This window comes from Erithacus rubecula (genome assembly GCF_903797595.1).
Source record: "Erithacus rubecula genome assembly, chromosome: 2".
Taxonomy (NCBI): domain Eukaryota; kingdom Metazoa; phylum Chordata; class Aves; order Passeriformes; family Muscicapidae; genus Erithacus; species Erithacus rubecula.
The window spans coordinates 79,781,619-79,801,918 of record NC_136685.1 but is presented as its reverse complement, the minus strand read 5'-3'; the positions used below and the strand labels follow the sequence as shown (position 1 = coordinate 79,801,918).

Genomic DNA, 20,300 nt, shown 5'->3' with positions numbered 1-20,300 from the left:
TGTGTTTGAGGAGGCGAGTGGTGTGCACAGCTGAGCCTGACAGCCTGACAGGGAGAGGCCCTGCTACCCACATCCCTGGAAACTTCCCCTTCCTTCTCTAGAGCTGGTACAGGCTCAGGGCAGGTTGGACCAGCTGCTTTTTCCTCTTCCCAGTACAGGCGGCAATTGGGGCAGTTGAAACTGGCTTGGTCTGGTGAAGTTACAGCAAAAATATCTGTGCTGCAGGAATGGGGGTCTAACCACACACCCCTGCTCCAGTCTGGTCACACAGCATTCACCTGCTGTGACCTAGGCTGGCAGCCATCCTGTGAGAGAGGAAGGCTGGGCAGGCTTGGCAGGCAGGAGTATTTACTCTGTAGGTAGTGACTTCCCCGCTAAGCTCCCAGGGCAGGGAAAAGGGGCCCAGATAGCCTGTGGGATTAGCTGGGCTGAGTGCAGGCAGAGGGGAAGCACGGGACAAAGCATCCTTGTGAAAGGCACCAAACGGCTCAGGTTTCCCCCCCAAGCAGGACTGAAGCTCACTGCAGAGCCCTCCTGACCTGAAGCTCCCCTGACTCCTTAGCAAGGAGCACCTTGCAGAGCTCCCTTCCTCTGATGGGTGCTGCCGTACAAAAACGCTCCCACACTAAGCGCCTATTTATCTTTTAATAAAAACCATCATCCAGCCTGCTCTGCTTGTGCTGTGTGTCATTAGGATGCCTGGGGAGCAGCAGCACCCAGGGAGAGCACTGGGCAGGAGGGGTGCTCAGCACCAGGCTGAGGCTGGGGGTTGCAGTGGCTGGGGCACGGGTGGCTGGAGCAGAGCCACTCAGCACAGCCTCTTGCCCCCGGGGAGGCATTGAGCCCTGAACTGGTGTTGGAGTAGAGACCATGCCAGAATGGGCCAAGAGGAGAACAAAAGGCAGGTTAGGGCATTTTCTCCCTTTGTCTTGGGCTCACTCTTTCTTCCCAAAGAACTTCTTGAAGACAGATTTGTTCTTGGTGCGAGGGGGGCTGGTGGTCTTGTCCCCTCGTGTGTCCCGGGCGCTTCCTGTCTGTGCCACAAAGGAGTGGCAGCGTGCCCGGGGCACGGCCGACACCTGCTCCCCGATGTACAGCGTGACGGAGTAACTGCTCCCGGCCTCCACCGCCTCCCTGGGCATGGCCAGCGGCGTGATCTTCTGGTAGGTGGCTGCAAGAAGGAGCAGGCAGTGAAGGGGCAGGGTGCCAGCAGGCCCTGGCAACCCTCTAGGGCCCTCCCCAAATGGGGGCTGCAGCCAAGGGCAGAGGTATGTAGGACCAGGTGCGTGCTGCAGCAGCATCGCATTTGTCCTAGGCAGTCGGTGGGGACAGAGGCAGTGGTTCCACCTCCTGGCGGTGACAGCGACACCAGGACTGTACCTGAGGTGAAGGAGTAGGACCTTCTCCTATTGGCCACCAGCCCATTGTCATCTTCTGGGCAGATGTTGTCCCACAGCCCAGGGGACGCCCTGGGTGACCACTGCTGCTCCTTGTGCCCAGGCCCTTGAGCATTCTCTGAAGCCAAATGGAGACATGTCACAAGGCAAGGCCATCACAGGACACCCCTGTGACAGCCCCAAAGAGAAGAGGGCAATGTATGACTATCTCAGCATCCCAGGAAGTGAAGTAAATGTTCCTTGCCCCAAGCCCTGGGACTCCTAGCCCAGATACGACACTGACACAAGGCTGACTGACAGCCTTCAGTCCTCCCCAGCTGTCTCCCATGTACCTCTCTGGGCTGGGGAGAGAGCTAGGGGACAGTGGCAACCCAGCCAGAGAGGAAAGTTACCTGCTGCTGCCACAGTCCCATTGGCTGGGCTGTCCTGGCTGCCCAGAGGCTGCTGCAGTAGTGTGCTCGGGCAGGGTAACACCACAACCTCCTGGCTCTGAGTGGATGTGACCTGATGATGGCCCTGGAGGTGGGAGCTCCCAAGGCTGGAGACCTTGCTGAAACTGAAAGTAGCAGAGATTTAGCAAACCAGACTGGCCCACCAGCATCCTGCTGGAGCAGCACTCACTGGCAAATGTGGGAGAGAGAATAGCAAGACCTAGCTGGCCAGCTCCTGGCTACTCACCTGCCGGTACCAGTGGTGCCCTCGACATGCCGTGCTGCCGCCTGGAAGTAATCCACTTCAGGGAAACCTGGGGGCACAGCAAACATCCTGCTGGATGCTGGCAGCATGCCAGTCCCTCATCCAAGAGCCCATGCTGCATGGCTGGCTCCTCCAGCCTCCTGCTGTAGTGCCTGTTTTTGTCCCGACAACCAGCCTACGACTTCATAGTAAGGCTTGAACTCCTCAGGTATGGGTACAGCAACAGGAAGACCTCAGTATTACAAGTCTCCTTGCCTCAAGGGCAAGCAAGGCATTTCCAAGCCCAGAGGATATGGAGGAAGACCAAGGCACAATTATAATTTTCCTGACACGGGCTTTTTGCTGCTGAGGCACCACTGACGTCAGTTGTGCTATTCCTGATTTATAGCTGTGTATGTGGTGTGAAAACAAAGCCTCCAAATCCTGCCTGGCAGAGAAACACTGTTCCCAAGGCAGGCTAGGAGGATGCATAAATCAGAGTAAAATGTTGTGCTGCTTCTCTTCAGACCCCCATGTATCAAAGAGCTCAGCAAAGGGCAGAACAAACATGGTAACCACACAGAGCTGGGCCCCTGCTCTGCCGGCAAGGGCAGCTCACCTGAGTTTTGCTGCAGCTTTGAGACCCATTCGTTCATGAGGGCTTGAGTGGGGGCCCTCAGGAGGTATTCAGAGCCATCCTGCAACCTGCAGAGAGAGGGGAAGAACAATGATGTAGGGTGCAGATAAAACAGCCCCCACCAGACCAGGAAAAAGAAGAAGCAGGTGAGAAAGAAGGAAGGAAATCTTCATCTAAGCACTGAGCTGGTCCTGCCTGGTGATGCTGGTATGTGTCTGCCCCAGCAGGCACACACTGGGGAGGGCTGTGGTTGCTGCTCTGGATTGGGGACTCACTGAAGCCTGAAGCAGTTGGTCTTCTTGGTGTACTCAGCATCTGGGGTGCAGACTGCCCCGGAGAGGTTCAGGGGAAGGGCCACCACGGAGCTCTGCAGCACAAGGGAGAGCAAGAGCAGCAGCGGGGTTGGATGGCTCTGCCTTCCCTGGCCACGGGGCCCAGAGCCATCACCCTGCTGCCAGCCCCCTCCTACATCCCCCCAGTCCCCAGCACACCTTGAGGCTGTCCCTGCGGTCCTGGTAGAAGCACAGCGTCTGCCTCATCAGCACGGCATGGAAGAGGCCCCAGGCCCGGCAGCTGGCCTGGGGGACACAAGCAGGGGACAGCTGTGATGCCAACAGCTTTGGGAGAAGACAGATGGTCTCATGCTGCTCAAAATGCAGCCCAGCCCCTCTGAGGCTGTGCTCTTCCAGAATGGCCAGCAGCACTGCCGTGGTAGTTCCAGGAACATCTCTGGCTTCCCTCCATGCCCTGCCATGTCCCAGCACCCCCGTCCCAAAGGAGCCCCACAGCCATGTCTGTACCTTTCTCCCTCCTGTCTGCAATACGTGCTTCCTTTCCAGTGTCCCCTCCATCATCTGAAACTCCATTTTACCAGGAAGGACCTGCAAGGGCACAGAGGGTGAGCGAAAACTTCTCTGGGGCTGGAGGTACCAGCTCAGCCTCCATGCACGTGAGGTCTGTGTGCCCCGTCCCTGGTGAGTAATGGCAAAATAGGAGTGGGATGACAATGAGGAGCAACTTTCTCACCTGGGTAGGAGCTGGGCTTTTGTCAGCTTTAGGGGTGAAGTGCCACCTTTCTGAGGCTATAGGTTGGTGGAGGGTGTGTGTGCTGCAGGGACCCCAAATACCACACCTAGCCTTTCCCCACCAGCTGAAGAAAAGGGGCCACTGGAGCCAGGGAGTCTCCAAATACAGGTTATGTTTGCTGGAGTGGGTAATCCAGCTGCTGCCTTGAGTGTTCCCCAGCCCCCTACCAGACCCTGAGGGAGAGTCCCTGGCCTGTGGATCTCACCTTGCTGCTCTCTCTCTCCTCTTGCCCGTGCCTCCGCTGATCCCAGGCACTGGAGGCATCCAAGGGGGCTGCAGACACCAGCTCCTCCACATGGGAGAAAACCCTGTGCCCATCAGGGCTGCCACTGCCACTGTGCACCACCCCAGGGCTCTTCTCTCCGGAGGGGCTGTGGAGCAGCTGGGCAGTGGTGGGAAGGCTGAATTTGGCCACTAGCACGTTGTTGGCTGATGAGAGGATGAGGGGACCGCCAGCAGTGGTGCTGGGGCTGGGCAAGCTACCTGCCCTGCTGCCCGTCCCGTGGCTGGCACAGCTGCCTCCTGGTGGGCTCTGTGCCCGTCGTGCCTGTGCCCCATCCCAGATGGCCTGGAGTTCCTCCTCCTCTTCCTCAAACTGCCTGTGGGCAGGGTGGCAAACTTCCCTAGTGCCCAGAGCATGGCTCTGGGGCTGTGGAGACCCCACTGCACACTCAAAGACAGAGAGCTGTGTGGAGGCGGCAGGGGAAGCTGGGGACGCTCTGGGCTGGCTGCTTCTGGCTGGCTGCTGTGCACAGGCGGGGCTGGGGATGGCTCCAGCCCTGCCTGGGATGCTGGCAGGGGCTGATCCGAGCTCTAGCCAAGCGGCTCTGTGATGCCTGGCCCTGCCAGCGGCAGTGGGGCTGTCATCCTGGCCAGAGCGGGTGGCCAGCTCATCCCCCACAGCGACACGGGACAGCTGGCTCGGCCTCAAGTCCAGAAGGTCTTTGCTGGTGCTGCCAGGGTGCTGCAGGTTCCGGGGCTCCTTCCCAGCACAGTGTGCCCTTCGCTGGCTGTGGCTGGCCTTGAAGCTCACCTCCTCAAGCCACGTTTCTTGCTCACTCTTGGGGGACACCCCCAACTTCTTGCTGGGCCTCTGCGGACTGTGCCCTTCTTCCTGCCATCCAACTCCATGCGTGGCTGTGGGCTTCCAAGGCCTCACCCCTCGACCCTGCTTCTGCTCCCGCCCCTCTGCCTCCTGCTGCCGTGCCGCAGCCCCTCGGCGGCACCCCAGCACCACCGCATCCCGTGGCAGCTCCAGGCTGAGCACAGAGCCCAGGGAAACACGGGGGCACGTGATTTTGGGGCTGGGGAGGCAGGGGCTCTGAGGGGCCGCCCCGCACTCGGCGTCGATGTCCTGCACCAGCGGGTTCCTGACGTACAGGAGCAGCTCCCCGAGCTGAGGCCCAGCAGCAGCCGCCGCCGGCCCCCCCCTCCTCCAGCCGCACTTCTGGGGCCACGTGTGGCTGGGGCCGTGGCACTCGTCGGGCGCGGGCCGCAGGGAGCTGTCGCCCATGATGCCGCGCAGGGTCAGCAGCCGCGCCTGCTCCGCCCGGGCCTGCTCCCGCCGCTGCAGGCTGGGGAACAGACAGCCAGCCCCGGCCTTGGGCAGCGTGTGGGACACCGCCGGCCCTCCGCTCTGTGCCGCGGCGCGGCGCGCAACAGCCGGCGGCCGCTTCGCAGAGCAGGTGCTCCTGGCCTCCACCTGCACCTGGGGAAACAGAGGAGAGAGTGATCCCCATGGCACCCTGCGCCAGCTGCCCCCTTCCATGCTGCATCTGGGAAAGCTGCAAGCGCAGGCAGACATGCTCGCCAGCAGTACATGCAGTGCTGGGAATGACAGAGCTTCACCTCGGTCCCCTGAGCGCTGCTCCCACACTGGTGCAGGCAGGGTAGAGGCAGACAAGGGAATCTGCCCAAGATGGAGTCTCCCAGGTGTGGTAAAGCTTGGGCTGACTGCCATACAGCTTTTCCCTGGCACTGCTGACCTCCAAGCGATCACTTTTGGGTGGCTACTGAGACAGCAGTCACTGCTGTCCATGCCTGCCAGCCCTGCATGCTCCAGGCAGTAAAGCAATGGGCAGGGACTGAGTGCTGACCCTTCCCCTCCCACTCCTTGCAGACCCTCTTCCAGGCTTCCAGACCTGCAAGAGTCTGCAGGAGCTGGAGCAGTGTATCCCTGTGTCCATTAGGCTGGATGGTGCCCATTACCAAAACCCTCCTGGCAGCCCAGCAGCCCCTCACCCTGCCTCAATGCCCTCCAGCCTCTCTGTCCTCCTGCCGTCTCTCCTGGGCTTCTGAGCCTGGCTGCCCTTAGGTCTGTGTGTGAGGAGCTCCTTTAGCACCAGCTGTGGAGCAACAAACAGATGAAAGCCCCAACAAATTCCCTGACTCCTAGCCTCAGGGTCACAAGCCAAGCAACCTGGAGTGAGACCCCCACCCTACAAAACGTGCAACTCACACAGCCCCAACCACACTTGTCCCCTTCAGTTGGCTACACAAGGAACTGCTGCTGCCCCCCAGCAATGGAGCAGGCAGGCTTTCCCACTGGTCACCAGCTAGCCATACCTCCCATGGCCACCAAAACTACTTGAATGAGGGGCCAAACTGCAGCAAGCCCTGCCTGAGCCCCCTTCTCACATGTCCCAGCAACCCACACTCTGGACCCCACAGCACCAGAAGAGTTTTCTCTCTCCCAATGGACCACTGCCAGCAGGGGACAGCAGCATGGCCAGGAGGGTTGGTGGCAGGCAGGTTCATGCCATGCAGCCACTCTGCCCAGCATGCACAGCCTTCCCCAGGACGTTACCTCTTCCACCAGCTGGTGAGGCGCCTTTCTTTTTCGCTTTAAGCTACCCCAAGTGTTTCCTAAAAGCCCCTGGCAACGCTTCCAAAAGGTTTTACAGCCTGAGTGTTTAGTGGCAGGGAGCTGAGCAAGGGGAGAGAAAGAGACACACAGAGAGGACAGCGTGGGCAAGGAGCTGCAGCAGGAGAGCACAGGCAAAGTGGGTGGCACAAGCCAGCCTCAGCCCTAAGGCATCACGCAGCACCAGCATGGCCAAAGGCCCCTCTCCTGAGACTCACACTTAGAAATGGCCTGGAGGGGTCTCAGCTTGGGGGTTACCCTGCAGCCTCCCAGCCTGCATGGGGCACAGCTCGAGAGCTCCCTGGCTGCTTGCCCATGGCCCTGCCAAAGCCGCCCTCCCTCCCCCCGTACCGTGGGCAGTGCCTCCTCCCCTGGCTGCTCGGTGCTGGCCAGCAGCTGTGCCTTCTTCTTCTCGCCCTTCTTGCCGATGCTGAGGATGAGGCTGACTGTCTCCCCGAGACCACAGGGGCCCCGTGGTGGCAGCAGCAGCATGGAGGTCTCAGCAGGATCCCAGCTGGCAGCCTCCTTGGGGGGTTCCACATCATGGGGTGTTTTGCTGCTGGGCTGCCCCCAGCTCTGCTCCACTCCTGATGGGGCATCTGAGAGGGGTGATGTGGGTGGGGAGATGGCTGTTTTCTCTGGAAGCTTGGGCTCTAATCTTTGCACAGGCTCGAGGAGGGAGCAGGGCATGAACTTCACCGGGCTGTGGATGCTTTCCAGGTGGGATGGAGCATGTGAGGCACGCTGCTCCTGGGGAGCAAGGCAAGAGAGGGAACATGAAGGAAGGCTGCTGGAGCCAGGCATTCTCTCAGGACAGCCTTCCCTTTGCCCTGCCTGAACCTCAGAGACTCACAGAGGTATTGGCACACTTCCCTCCCTTACTTCTGCACCACCCACTCCATCCCTTGCCTCTGGTACCCTCACCCTCAAGGCTGGTCATTCTCCCTGACAGTCTCAGCATGGCTGGGTACTCACTTGACCAGTGGGGGATGTGCTTGAGAGGCTCTCCGGGTCCCTCCTGTCCTCCTGCCTGCTCCCCAGATCCTGCTGGTGTCTCTGTGCTCGCCAGCGCACCAGCACCCAGCCCAGCATGCTCTGCAGCTCCTCCAAGCGCTCCTTGATCTGAGGGGAGGAGAGATGCTGGGCAGCCTGCAAGGACTCCTGGCCCAGGGACACTGGCCCTACCAGGATATCTCATAACAGAGCAGTTAAGAGGTTTTTGGATACAGTCACAGTCACATCATTCAGATCTCAGGATCCACTGGATGAAACTTCTTCCTGGCCTGAGTAGCCCCAGGGATGTGTAGCTGCCCCCATCCCACTTAATGGGGCTCTGCACCCACACTTTGCTCTTTCTTTCATGGTCTGTCCCCAGAGGACTTCAGGCAGAGCTGAGAATTTCCCCCAACCCTATTTGCCGTGTCCTTACTGTTGCACTCAGGTAGTGCTCCTCAGACACCAGCTGCTGCCCTGCTGCTTCTAGTGCCTCAAACTCCTTGAGTTTCTCTTCGATTCTCCTCTCCAGTTCCTCACAGGAAGTCTCCGGGAGACTGGAGCTGCTTGGGCTTTCAGAGAAGATCCGAGCCCGTGTGTCCTCTGTCCAGGAGCTGTGAGCACATGAAAGACAGGTTGAGGAATGACCCAAACCTTCTTCAGCCCTGCAGGCCCCAGGGAAGCCATTCCCATGCTCAGGGATAGCAGGAAGCAGCTCGGTGGTATTGTGGCAAAGCTGTTGGGGCAGGACAAGATGCTGCAGGGCTGCAGACAGCTGCGGTGCAACCCTGCATTCCAGGCTCCCCACGGGCACGCCTGGCTGCAGCTCCAGCACTGCCCACACACTTGCCAATGCCATGCTCTCACCAGCTGCCCCTCAACCACCAGAGAAGCAACCCCAAGAGCTCACTGTCACTCACATCATGGCTAAATAATCCTTGAAGAAGCGCCGGAGCTGGCTGGCCTGCTGCACGCGCAGCCGGGTCTCCCGCAGCAGCTCTCGCAGCCCTGCCCAGGCCCGCAGAGTCTCCTGCAGCTCCCGGCTAACGGGGCACTGCCCAGCGGGGCACAGCTCTTGCAAGTGGGCAGCCGCCCTCTCCAGCTCCTCCAGCTGCCCTTGCAGGCTCTGTGACACTGCATGCTGAAGATCACAAGGCAGGAAAGGTTTGAGATGCATCCAACCCCTCTGAACCCAGGCTGGACTCTCCTGCATCCTTGGATGCAGGGACAGAGGATGGATGCCAGTACATGGACTCTGCAGTGGGCAGAGCTAGCCTCTGTGGGGAGCACAGAGTGGAATATGTGGAATGGCACAAAACTGCCTGGCTTCCCTGCCTTGTGTGCATGAGTTGCTTCCTCACCAGTGGGAAGACAAGGGAGGTGCTGGTAGCTGGGTGTTGGCATATGGGAGCTGATGTAAGCTCTGTCCCTTGCCTGGCCCATGCTATCAGAGGGGAGCAGAGCAGGCAGGTCCCAGCTCCACTGGAAAATTCCAGCCTGCCCTGCCACACTGTGCCAAGGCTTACAACACCTGGGCCCCTGGAGGGGGGCCAGTGCCTCTCTGGGACAGCTCAGCCAGGCAGGACACCTCCCTGGCAGTGCTCCCCTGACTCACCTCCATCTCCTGCTGGCAGCTCAGCAAGCCCTGCAGCCCTTGCAGGTCCTTCTCACTCTTCACCGTGGTGAAGCTGTTCTCTGCTAAGGCAATGTCTTGAGACAGTGCCTTGGCTCTGCTCTGCAGGGCCTCCAGCTGTGGGGATACCTTTGCCACCTGGATGGGCAGGAGGGCACACAAAGGGAGATTAGCCCCGGGGTAGAAGCCCCTGTGCTACCACCTGCCACACAGCCCCAGCCCACCCCACCCTGCCACGCAGCTGCAAAAGGGCAGGTGCCAGGCATGGCAGAGACAAGGATGCCAGCCTCGCAGGGAGGGGTCCCCATGAATCCCAATGCCCTTGTGTGTGACTGAGGACAGCTGAAGCACGTGCCCTGTCCCAATTAGCTGGCATGTCCTGCTGCAGATGAACCACCCCGTTGCATCCCCACTCTTTACCAAACGCTCCAGGTTCTCCGTCTCTGCTGCCACCTCCATGACCCGCTCCCGCTCCTTTGCCACGTCATTCAGCATCTCCATGGCCTCCTGCAGCTCTCCCAAGGGGCGGCTCATGTCCTCACTGCTTGAAGACTTCTCAGCCTGGGCTGAGAGCGGGGGAAAACACCCCTGCGAGCCACATCGCCCACTCCCTGACTGAAGCCAGCAGAAACACCAGATGTAAGAGATGGGCAGTGACACCGCAGGCAGCTGGGCTGGAGGGGAGCACCTAGTAGGGTCCCCTTGCAAACCACAGATCAACCCTTGGTCACTCCCAGGTGCTGTGTGATCCCAAGGGAAGCCTAGCCCCACTGCTCACCGCTGCAGATCCCTGCTGGCTCCGTGCCTCCTCCTCTTGCAGGTCCTGCAGGAACTCAGACAGCACCAGGGAGTCCCGCAGATCTGCTGCCCGGTGCCGCAGGGCAGCCTGCACATGTGCCAACCTGCGGGGAGAGGTGCTCATCAGAGGTGCTGGCAGCTTCTGCACCTCCTCAGAGACAACATCCTCCTCCCCACCCAACCTGGGGACCAGAGAAGAGGAACCCTCCTCCAGGACTCACTTTTCCTCCACCATCTCCACTTTCCTCTGCATCTTCCTTGTCCCCTCGTGCTCACTGGGTGACTCGCCCGCTACTTCTTCCCGCAGTGCCTGCAGCTTGAGACCACACAGCAGGAGCTGCTTCTCCAGCCGACTCATTTCCTCCAGGTCCTGGCGCAGCTCCTCTGGGCTCCTCATGGCAGCTGGTTCTAAGAGCGACCCAGCCACGTCCTGCAGCCAGCGCTCAGCCTGGTCCAGCTCCCCCACCAGCCTCAGTGCCTTCAGGGAGAGCAGGGAACCCATCAGCCTGGCTCTGAGCCACCCAGAGGAACAGGAGCCATGCTGGCATCCCACTGAGGGTGCCTGGGGCACAGGCAGCACAGTGGGAGAAGTGTGCCATCTGCAAGGGCAGCCAGAGACATTGGTGCCAGTGCTGGAGCTCCAGGCCCCACAGGTGCCAGCCTCACCTGGCCATCCCCAGCAAGCTGCTACAAATGGAGCATGCCCTGTGCCCACCCTAGCCCAGACTCCACATACCTTATCAATTTCTTGCAGCACTATGCCATTCTCCTGGTGCTTCCTCTGCAGGTCCTCCCACAACTCCCCCAGTTCCCGCAGCATGGCCTCCACCTGAGGGCTCCTGGGAGGCCTCCCTCCTGCTGGCCCCTCCTGGGGGCAGGGAGGACAGTTAGGATGGGCCCCACCTTGTGTCCTTCCCCCACCTCACATCCAAGCAGGCTCACCAGGAGCACAGCTCTGGCACTGGAGCTGGGGGACAGGGGCTCTTGCCGCATCTGTGCTGCCTCCAGGCTCGCCACTGGACATGGGGGGACTCCCACATTGTCCTTGTATGGGGACAAAGTCCTCTGAGGAGCAGGAGACATGCTGGGTTAGTGCCCAGACCAGGTGTGTGTGCACAAACACGCATGCCCATGAGCAGCAGGAGGGGGTCAGGGAAGTGAGTCCCTCCCCAATAGCCTCCTCTTGGATGGGCAGGGAGCAAAGGGGACTCTTGGAGAGACATTACCGCATTCACCGCCTGGCAGACGTCCTGCACTTGGGTCTCCGGCTGCCGCATCCCCCACTCAGCCTCTGCTTCTCTCCTCCTCCAGCACAGAGAGGAGAGGGACAGTCAGGACTGCAAGGTTCCCCCTTGCACATGGGAACCCCATCCCTGTCCCCTCTGACTCTGTCCTGCTCCCACAGCCACCTCCACGAGCTGGTACCTTTTGTTGTCCCCTCCATGAGGGGGCTGTCCCACTGCTGGGGAGCCAGGGTTGCTCTCCTCTCCTTTCTTGTGCTCTGCCTTCTTCTCTAGCACATCTTTTGGTACCTGCAGCACAAAGGTTCCAATTCCTCCTTGGCCAGCACAAAGCATACACCTGCTTTGCCCTTGCCCTGGCACTTATCACCTCCCATAACAGGTGGGACCAGATCCAGGAGTGTTCAGCTTGAATTCTGCCCAACACCTGAACCCCTTTCCCAAAGGCTCCCTTGTCTTCTCAAAGCAGAGGAGCTGAAGATACCTGGAGGAAGACAGTGCTTACCATGCTGCTGACTCCTCTTGTCCATTTGGCTGCTGCTTCCTTACCCACAGCCCCACGACTGCTATTGTCTCTTTGAGGCTCAACATTTGGAGCTGCAGCTTTGCCAGCTGGGGAACTGCTTGCCCATGCAGGAGCCTTCCCTGTCCTGGGAAAGGAAGGCAAGGGAAGCCCAGGGGAGTAGAGGGTGAAGGGAGACCTTGAGTGGAGCTGGTGCCCCAGAGACAGCATGCTAGGGGCTAACCCAGGTCTTTCCCAGGCCTCTGGCTCCAGCACTGGGAGATCAGGGCTGGGATCCTGGTGCTCCTGCCCAGCTATGCTCTACCTCAGTGCCTGCTGGAGCTGTGCCCAACTCTCCTTTACGTCTCGGTGCTTTGAGGTGACTCGGGCTTCCAGGCTGGGCTGCAAGTTTAGGAGCTGGGACACGGTCACATCCAGCATCTGGAGAAGAGAGAGCAGCTGGGAAGTGATGGAGACAGGGTTCATGAGGGATGAACCACCACGGCCATAGGGAAGGTGTGATGACAACCAGCCCTCAGGGGGCAGAAGAGGCAGTGAGTGCCTATCCTGGTCCTTGGCTGCTCCCAGGGAGACTCCCCCATCCATCACACAGCCTCAGCCACCCACACAGCTGTGGGGCGCCCACAGAGCCCACAGTGCTGTTGGTGGCAGAGCTGACTGGGAAAGCTCACATTCCCCCTCTGTCAGGATGCTGCCCAGTGCCCAGAGGATGAGGCAGAGTCTTGCACTCACCATCACCTGGCTGGCTATGTCCCTGACATCCCGATCCTGGCATGGCTCACTCTCCCCTGGCTTCCCTGTACTGCAAATGCTGCTCTGCTGTAAGAAAAGGCCAAAGGTCAGCAGTGGGAGGAGGATGGGGTCCTGCTCCCAGCTCCAGCAGAAAAAAACGGTGCAAAGCTGCACTTGCAACCTGGCTCCCTTTCCCCATCCCCTGGTTCTCTCCCTAAAAGCCAGGCTGAGAGTGCTGGGACCACAGGAGACTCCACGCAGGGGATAAGAGCAAGGTGCTGCCCACCAAGTGTCATTCAGGCCATACAACAGCCCCACATACCAGGGTGAACCTGGCTCCAGTGCAGATACCTTTGCATGGATGGTCCCGAGCAGGATATCTGCTTGCTGGAGGAAGGAGGCCACCTCCAGGGCCAGCTGCAGAGCCTCGTGGTGCTCCTTCAGGGTCCCCTGCAGCCGCAGCCACCTGAGCAGGTGGGAGGGGAAAGGTGAATGACAGACTGTGCTTGTCAGGGGAGCAGAGCCAGGCCAGGACGTCTGGGGGGTTCTGCTTCCCAGTCTGTCAGCCCCTGGTGCCTGGCTCAGCCCTGCTTGTGTGTCCTTCACTCACATTTTGTTGAGGTGCTTGCGCCGGGCTGAGATGTTTCTGCTCTCACTTTTGCCTTGTTTCTCCAGCTTCTGGGCCAGGCTGTTCAGCTCCTTGTGCAGACTCTGGAATTGCTGCTCCTCCTGGCCCGAGCAGAGAGGAAAGACATCAGCATCCCTCCTCAGCGACCTGTGCCATGCCTCAGCTTCAAGATTTTGGGGACCCTGACAGGCTGGCAGCCCCCCAGCAGCCTCTCACCTGCTTCAAGTCAAGGATGCGGCGGGTGAGCTGAATCTTGTCCGGGCTTTCCTGCAGGAGAGCTGCCAGGGAGGGCTTCTCCTCCTGGGCCAGGCAAAGGTGTGAGAAGCTGGGGGGAAAGCCAGGGGGGAAAGCCTTTCCCCACCCTGTGCTTCCCATCCCCCAAACCTTGTGCTTGATCCAGGCCTCCAGGCGCTCAGCTTTCCTGTTGAAGTCCTGGAGGCTCCGCAGCCCGCCCAGGGCTTTGCTCTGGCTGGCAGCCGTTTGCTTCAGGAGCTGCCACTGGTCCTGCAGGGCCAGCAGCTGCCTCCGCACAGCCTCAGCACTGGGGCTCGCCCTCCACATCAGCTGCTCACCCATCTGTGGGGCCAAGGGACCCACTCACCATCAGGGCTTCCCAGGGACCCTCTGCTGCAGAGAGCCCAGGGACAGGGGTGCTGTAGGTAATGGGAGCCATGCCACGCCATGCCCTGCCTGGCCTCACCTGATTGAGCTTTATCAGGGTGTTCTCAAAGTCTTTCATGTCCCTCTGCAAGGTCTGAGCCACCTCCTCCCAGTCCTGGAGGTCACAGCCGTCCTTCAGGTCCCGCAGCTTGCCCCGCACCCAGCTCTCTGCCTGCACCATACAAACAGCCACGTGGCTGGGGGTCTCCACCAGAGCCTCAAGGACATGGCTTTGGGGAGCCAAGCCCAAACCTTCCCAAAGCTGGGACAGGCACTGGAGTGCACCCTTTCAGCTGACAACCCGTTTGCTCTGGGAGTCAACAGGCCAGCACAGGTACTCAGAACAGCAGCTGTGGCAATAGGGGAACAAAGGTGTGCAGCACCTCACTTTTTTCCAGCATCTGCCTTGGCCCAGCAGGAGAAGCTGGGCTTGCCCAAGCAGGCCAGTATCACAAAGCATCTCTCCTGGCTGCAGCCTGCTTCCCAGTGCAGACATCCATGTATTCTTCCCACTGTGGCATGGAAGCAGCCCTCCCACCATCCCGGTTCCCACGCTGCTGGGGAGGGACAGGGTCCGAGAGGAGGAGGAGGAGAACAGGGAAAGGAGGAGCATGCGCACATGGAGAGGAAGCAGGGCCCTGGTGTGGGCTGACCCCCTCTCCCTGGGGCTGACAGCCAGGCAGAGGCAGCCAAACATGATCTCATGCCACAACCATGGCTTCGCTCGGGCTGGGAGTTCAACCCTCCCTGCGGCGCACCCCACCCCACAGCTCACATGAAAGGCTGCCGGTGGCCCTCCATCCATCCCACTTCCCGTGCAGCCCCCTGGGCGAGTGCCCCAGCCTGCCTCACCTGCAGCATCTCCCGGTTGAACTGGGCTATCAGAGGACTCAGGTCAAGGAGAGGGGCTGCTCCCACACCACTTCTCCCACTGCATCTTGGTGCTGCAGCAGACTCCTTGCCTTTAGGGCTCTCTTTCTGGGGTGATGACACTGGGGATCCTGCCAGCTGGGAGAACAAAGGCAGGGTGGGGGGTGTCAGTGTGCTTCCCCAGGGAGCCGTCCCCAACACCTCCCAGGAACAGTTCAGAAACCCAAATGAAGTAGGTTAACATGCCTTATTCTTGATTCCACTCCTCCACTTACATGCTTGGGGTTCTCCTCTAGCACACTGAGGTACCTCTTCCCTCTACCAAAGCTACACTGGTGGCTTTTGCAATGCCAGCAGGGGATTTGCTGGACTGTCCCTCAAGTAGATCACTCCCTAGGTCATTCCAGGCTGTTGGGATGGCACCCACCACCTGGACTGGTCCCAGCATCCACACTGGAGATGGATGCTGTGCTTGCTGCCCCCCCAGCCTGAGGCAGTGCATCCCTGCGAGGAGCATTAATGTCTGTAGCATCTCTTTGGTGTCACGCAGAGGGATGCTGCAGGAGATGGGATGGAGGGGCCATGGGGCAGGTTCCTGGTAAGCCCCACCACTCCTTTGGTGGCACCCAAGGCTCCCATCCCCAGTGAGTGGTTGGAGGGGGCAGGGAGCACAGCATCTCCCTTGGGATTTGGCCCTGTGGGCAGTAGACGCTGACGAAACCCTCTGTCAGGGTTCCAGCTCTGCCAGGGGTGACAGCAAAGGTCAGCCAATGAAAGTGCTGGCCTTTCTCCAAACTCAGCCCTGGGCCCAGCTGCATGCAGCCCAGGGGACAGCACCATCACCCGGGCATTTACTTCCCACCCTTGTGCCCAGGGATGGGGATCTGACTGCATACTAACTGGTGGCAAACAGGAAACTGAGCATTTTCAGGAGGAGCCCAAAGGTGCAGGGCTTGCTGCTTCCTCTCAGCAGGCAGAAATTGCTTCTGGGGCCAGCCCTTCCTCCTTGAGAGGGTTGGATGTGAGCTACCCCACAGGGTCTTAGCTGCTTCTGAGCCCACCAGGGAACAATTTTCCAGGAGCCTGTGGAATGGTGGGGTTCAGGCAACTGTTTCAGGCTCTCTAAACACTCTGGCATGTGCTGCCCTGCTGACAGTATGGGACTCACTTTCCAGTGCCTGTTCTACTTAACCACAAGAACTACAGAAATCCTCTGTTTTTTCTTTTTTTTTTTGTTTTGTTTTAAATAGAAACACAGATTCTCAGGCCCTCCTGTGACTCTGTGACCTTTAGTCACTTGGCTCAGCCAGGGCTGGAGGAGCCCATATTCTGCCTCCCTTGGAAGCAATAAAATCTCTGGCGCTGCCTGGGGGGCTGATTCCTTGCCCCATCATGCCCAGTTTGTTTCTGCACTTGCTGAAAGAGGCAAGGCTCCATCCACACCTGGGCACACCACGAGCAACCAGCCTCAGTGCTCAGCTCCAAGCTGAGCATGGCCCGTAATGTTAGAGCAGGGGGACATACCACATAGAAGGGAGAACATCTGTCCACTGGAGAGCAGAAAACACTGGTCTGAACACTCCCAGGCTCCTGCTGCTTCTCCTCCACGTCCACATCCTTCCTGAGGAAGACCTAGAGGCAAGAAGGCACAGCTGTGAGCCTGGTAGTGCTTAACTGTCCCAGCAGCCAAGGGGACAGAGGAGCACTCACCCAGCTCCCCGTGCCAGAGGCGGCTGCTGGCCATACCCAGACGCTGCTAGGCTGAGCTCTTGCCCATCCCCTCCTTATGGATCTAGGCCAGGCTCCTCCAAACAGCATCCACAGTTCCCACCACGTGTTCAGCAAGTGGCAGGAGTTCCTAAGCCTGTTTTGCTCAGTGCCTTCTTCATTTCAGCTCCCAGTACCCTCAACATCCTTTTCCCTCCCTGAATTGACTCCAAAGCCAGCAGAAACCCATTTAGTGATCAACACTAGTCCCTGGTCATCTGAGGATGTTCAGAGTGAGACTCCTCTGCCCTCTTCCAGGACAATAGGGCAGAGGCATGAGGGCACAGGATGACATTAACTCCAACATCATGAACTTGAATACTCTCAGCTGCTGATCCCTGATCTCAGCCTAGCTGGGAGATGAGTTAAAGGGGCAGCTGGTTTGCAGGGAAGGGCTTCCAAAGGACAGGGGTGAGGGTGGAAGCAGGAGAGGCAGGAGGAAGGAAGTCCAGGAACTGCAGCCAGGCAGAGAGGATGTCCAGGATGAATTCCACATTACCTTATCCTTGATGCAGCACAGCCCCAGGAGGAGAGGTGCGTGGGATTGTTTGGATCATGCCCAAGGGCATTAAGCCTCATTCTCTACAGATGGATCTTTTCTTGGGCTGTTGGATATAACAGTCGAATTTAGGGACTTCCTTCCACTCCCTTCCTGGGGCCACCCTGCTGTCTGTGTAACAGCCATCCAAGCAGGCACAGGGCAATAGAAACAGGGTGATGGACAATGTGTGCTGCCCTGACAACCCCTCCTCTGAGACCACTGCAAATGGGGTGTGGGATCAGCCAGAACCAGCCTACCGCTGCTCCAGCCACTCCAAACTGAGGATACTGTCCAAGGGAAATGGACCTAGACAAATCAGAATTTCCTCCCTGCACTGAACACGGCTTCCCACCATCTCTCCAGGACTGTAGGAGAGCCCTGACACAAATGGCAGTCCCCAGCATAGAGCTGCTGCCACAAAAAAGGCTCAGAGCTCTACAAATGGCCCAACAGCTCTAGAACATGTAGGAGAACAGCACCACTGGACCTTTCCAAGGGCCTGCTAAGTTCGGCCTGTGGCTGCAGAGGACAGACCACTGCCACATGCCACAGCATCCCATCTCAAACAGGAAGAACAGTCTGGGTACAAGGCTGAATCACAGCCCAGCAGTCACAGTGAGAACTCAGCAGGATGGTATCCGAAGGGGAAAGCACCTCCTTGCCTGACCACGGGGCTGAGAGGTTCGGATGCATATTTAGGGAATGATATGGAGCTAAATGTGAAGTGCCTGTGAGGCATGAGACCCTAAAAAGTTCTGTGCAGTAATGTCTCACGCTGGCCCCTAGGGTTCAGCTGTGGGAGACGAGCCTGCAGGTGACACGGGAGCTTTATTTAAAGTCCCTGTCTCACGATCCGTCAGCCGCAGGAAAGCAGGGCTGCCAGCACAACGATGACTTCATCCTTCCCGCAGAGCTGCTCCACCGGGACTCCCCCCCCCCCGCCTCGGTCCCTCTGGCTGGAGCTGGGTCCCCGATCCGGCAAAACAACAAACTCCCTCAGCAATCGAAGCCTGGGAGAAAGAGCTGCGCCTGCCCCAGCATCCATGAGGTGCAGTGCGAAACGCTCCCTAGCAGGACCCCAGGCTTGGTGACATGAGCAAAGCTACACGTGACACGAGTGCAGCAGCCTCAGCTGCCGCCTCTGCAAACACTTCTTTCCCCCTCTAAAAGCAAAATTAACACGGCGCATATGCTTGCCGCATTCCCACAGCATAGGCGCCAGTGACTTCCCACGAACAAGACGAGCGGGGCCAGACCCTCCGAGGTAGCACTGTGCTCATCCCGGAGGAGCCCCATTCCTACGGGGCAGGAGCGAAGGGCGAATCCAAGGGCTGCGGGGCACGCTTGGGAAAGCTCTGTGTGGAACATAGTATCCCTCCTCTCCCCCAGCTGCCATCCCACACATTCTCCCCTGCCCCTCAGCTCCCTCTTTCACTCCCAAAGCTCCATCTTACAGCCTGCCCACCTCTTTCAGCCCCACACGCTCCTGCTGGACGGGGAGGAGGGGCCGATCCTGGCAGCCTCCAGAGAGTCCCACACCACCATGTCCAGCACGTGTCCCTTATGTGAAAGAGGGGAGCTCCCATGCCGCTGCCCTTTGGGCTGCGCAGGCTCCGGCCGCCCAGCAAGGAGCTGCTTGCGTGCCGGAGGAAGCGGCGCCTCTTGCGAGGCTGTGCCTGGCCTTTATTGGCAATGAAGATGAGGGTTTTGGCAGTGGGCTGCGCTGCTCTCCCTAGCACTATCCTGCCGGGAAACCAGCAGTTGCAGGTCAGGGTTAAATCCCAAGGAGTTCCTGCCTGCTCTTGCCAGAAACTGCGACGTCTCCGAGATGTCTTCCACCCCATCCCAAGCACAGAGGGGGTCGCCCAGACTCCGGCACTGTTGAATTCGTACCTCTGAGCCTGCTAGAGCTCAGACTTAGAGGGTGGGGTGCCGAGAGCCCTGGGTCGTGATCCCTGCCTTGTCCCAGCTTTGCCTGGCTGTGTGGCCCTTCATGAGTCACTTCCCTTCTCCCAGCCTCCGTTTCCCCTCTGGTAAACGAGAGAGTGAGTTCCCAGCTCCCCGCACTCAACTGCATCAGCACAGGCATCTCAAAAGCTGAGCCCTCCATAGCCAGGCTCTGAGGCAGGGCTCTTCTGTCTCATCTCAGCCCCGGGGAAAACTCATCTCCGCTAATCCGCGAAGACTTCCTGCCCTCCAGCCTGACGGGACAGAGAAGTGCGTGAGGGGCACATGGGAAGAAAAACAACTACCCCAGGAACCCTGCAACTACTGCTACCTGGACGGCACGGGGATAAGGCAACAGGGATGGGCGCAGCCTCCCCAGGACCTATTCATCCCTTGGCAGTGAAGAACGGGGGAATGCAGGGAAGACGGGGCGAGAGGAGGGCACGGGGCACCGGGAAGCGCTTACCTTGAACTGAGCTTTCCCTGTTCTGCTGTTGTTGTTGTTGTGGTTCCTCTCGCCGCCTGCGCGGGCAGGGTCCCCGGGTCCTCCCGCCTCTCCCGTGCCAGTGTCCCCGTACCAGTTGGACAGTGTGATCTTCTTGATGGAGCGGGCTAGGGAGCTGCGGTTCAGCCTCTCCTCGTCGGTGCCGCCGTCCTCAGCGGGGCTGGGGCTGCGGGGGGCGGCCCGGGCATGGGCCAGGTAGAGGGAGATGCGCTCGTTGATGCTGCGGCGGAGGCCGCGGTGGCTGTCCAGCGCGGAGGCGAGCGCGATGCCGGGGCAGGCGTCTCCGGAGAAGTCCGCAGCACACTTGGGCAGCGAGAGCCTGGTGCTGATGGTGAAGGGCTGCACCTTCCTGGCCGTGCTGCCCGACATCCTCGCCCTCCCCACTGCCCGCTGCGGGCACGGGGGGTCCCGGCCCGGGCAGCGCGGGGCCCCCGCTGTCCGGGAGAGCGGGTGATGGAGATGGCCCGGGCAGCGCCGGCTCCTTGCCCGGGGCAGGCGAGGGCGCTCAGCGACGGGGCGGCCCCGCGGCGGGGGACAGCGGGGCGGGGGGCGGCCCAGCGACCATGGCCGGAGAGGCGAGGACGGGCAGCCGTCCGGTCTCGGCTGCCTGGGCGGGCCGTCCGCCCCCGCCGGGGCGCGTCCCCTCCCCTGCCCGGTCCCTCCTCCCGCGGCGGGCTGGGCAGGCGGGAGGAGCCGCCGCGCCCCGCCGGCTCCGTCCCGTTCCCGTCCCTGCCCGTGCCGGCCGGCTTCAGTCGTCCGCCTTCTTGCGCAGGTTGAGGAGGCAGAGCAGGCAGGTGAGCAGGG

General features: G+C 60.0%; 1 protein-coding gene and 1 long non-coding RNA gene across 4 annotated transcripts; one reads left to right on the top strand and one right to left on the bottom strand.

Annotated features, from left to right (window-relative positions):
• Positions 1–631: 631 nt before the first annotated feature.
• On the bottom strand, positions 632–20,005 carry LOC306798461 (uncharacterized protein). 3 transcript variants are annotated; one of them, XM_079298490.1, is made up of 32 exons: positions 19,458–20,005; positions 16,261–16,368; positions 14,719–14,874; positions 13,907–14,038; positions 13,591–13,782; positions 13,423–13,506; positions 13,189–13,307; positions 12,930–13,044; positions 12,579–12,665; positions 12,151–12,266; positions 11,829–11,973; positions 11,508–11,614; positions 11,309–11,387; positions 11,025–11,147; positions 10,819–10,950; positions 10,304–10,560; positions 10,063–10,186; positions 9,705–9,899; positions 9,267–9,422; positions 8,572–8,792; positions 8,088–8,265; positions 7,634–7,780; positions 7,010–7,408; positions 4,001–5,503; positions 3,510–3,590; positions 3,201–3,287; positions 2,985–3,076; positions 2,692–2,777; positions 2,076–2,142; positions 1,790–1,953; positions 1,381–1,515; positions 632–1,171 (listed from the first exon to the last, which is right to left on the bottom strand). In XM_079298490.1, exons 1-32 carry the CDS (start codon positions 19,863–19,865, stop codon positions 936–938), a joined length of 6,231 nt encoding a protein of 2,076 aa, XP_079154616.1. In that variant the 5' UTR covers positions 19,866–20,005; the 3' UTR covers positions 632–935. The 3 variants fall into 3 exon arrangements, with proteins under 3 accessions (XP_079154616.1, XP_079154618.1, XP_079154617.1); XM_079298492.1 differs by having other exon boundaries at positions 11,309–11,384; XM_079298491.1 differs by having other exon boundaries at positions 12,579–12,662.
• Positions 11,024–11,497, top strand: LOC306798474. Its single transcript, XR_013773361.1, has 2 exons — positions 11,024–11,123; positions 11,282–11,497. It is a non-coding gene; the product is annotated as an uncharacterized lncRNA (long non-coding RNA).
• Positions 20,006–20,300: the final 295 nt, after the last annotated feature.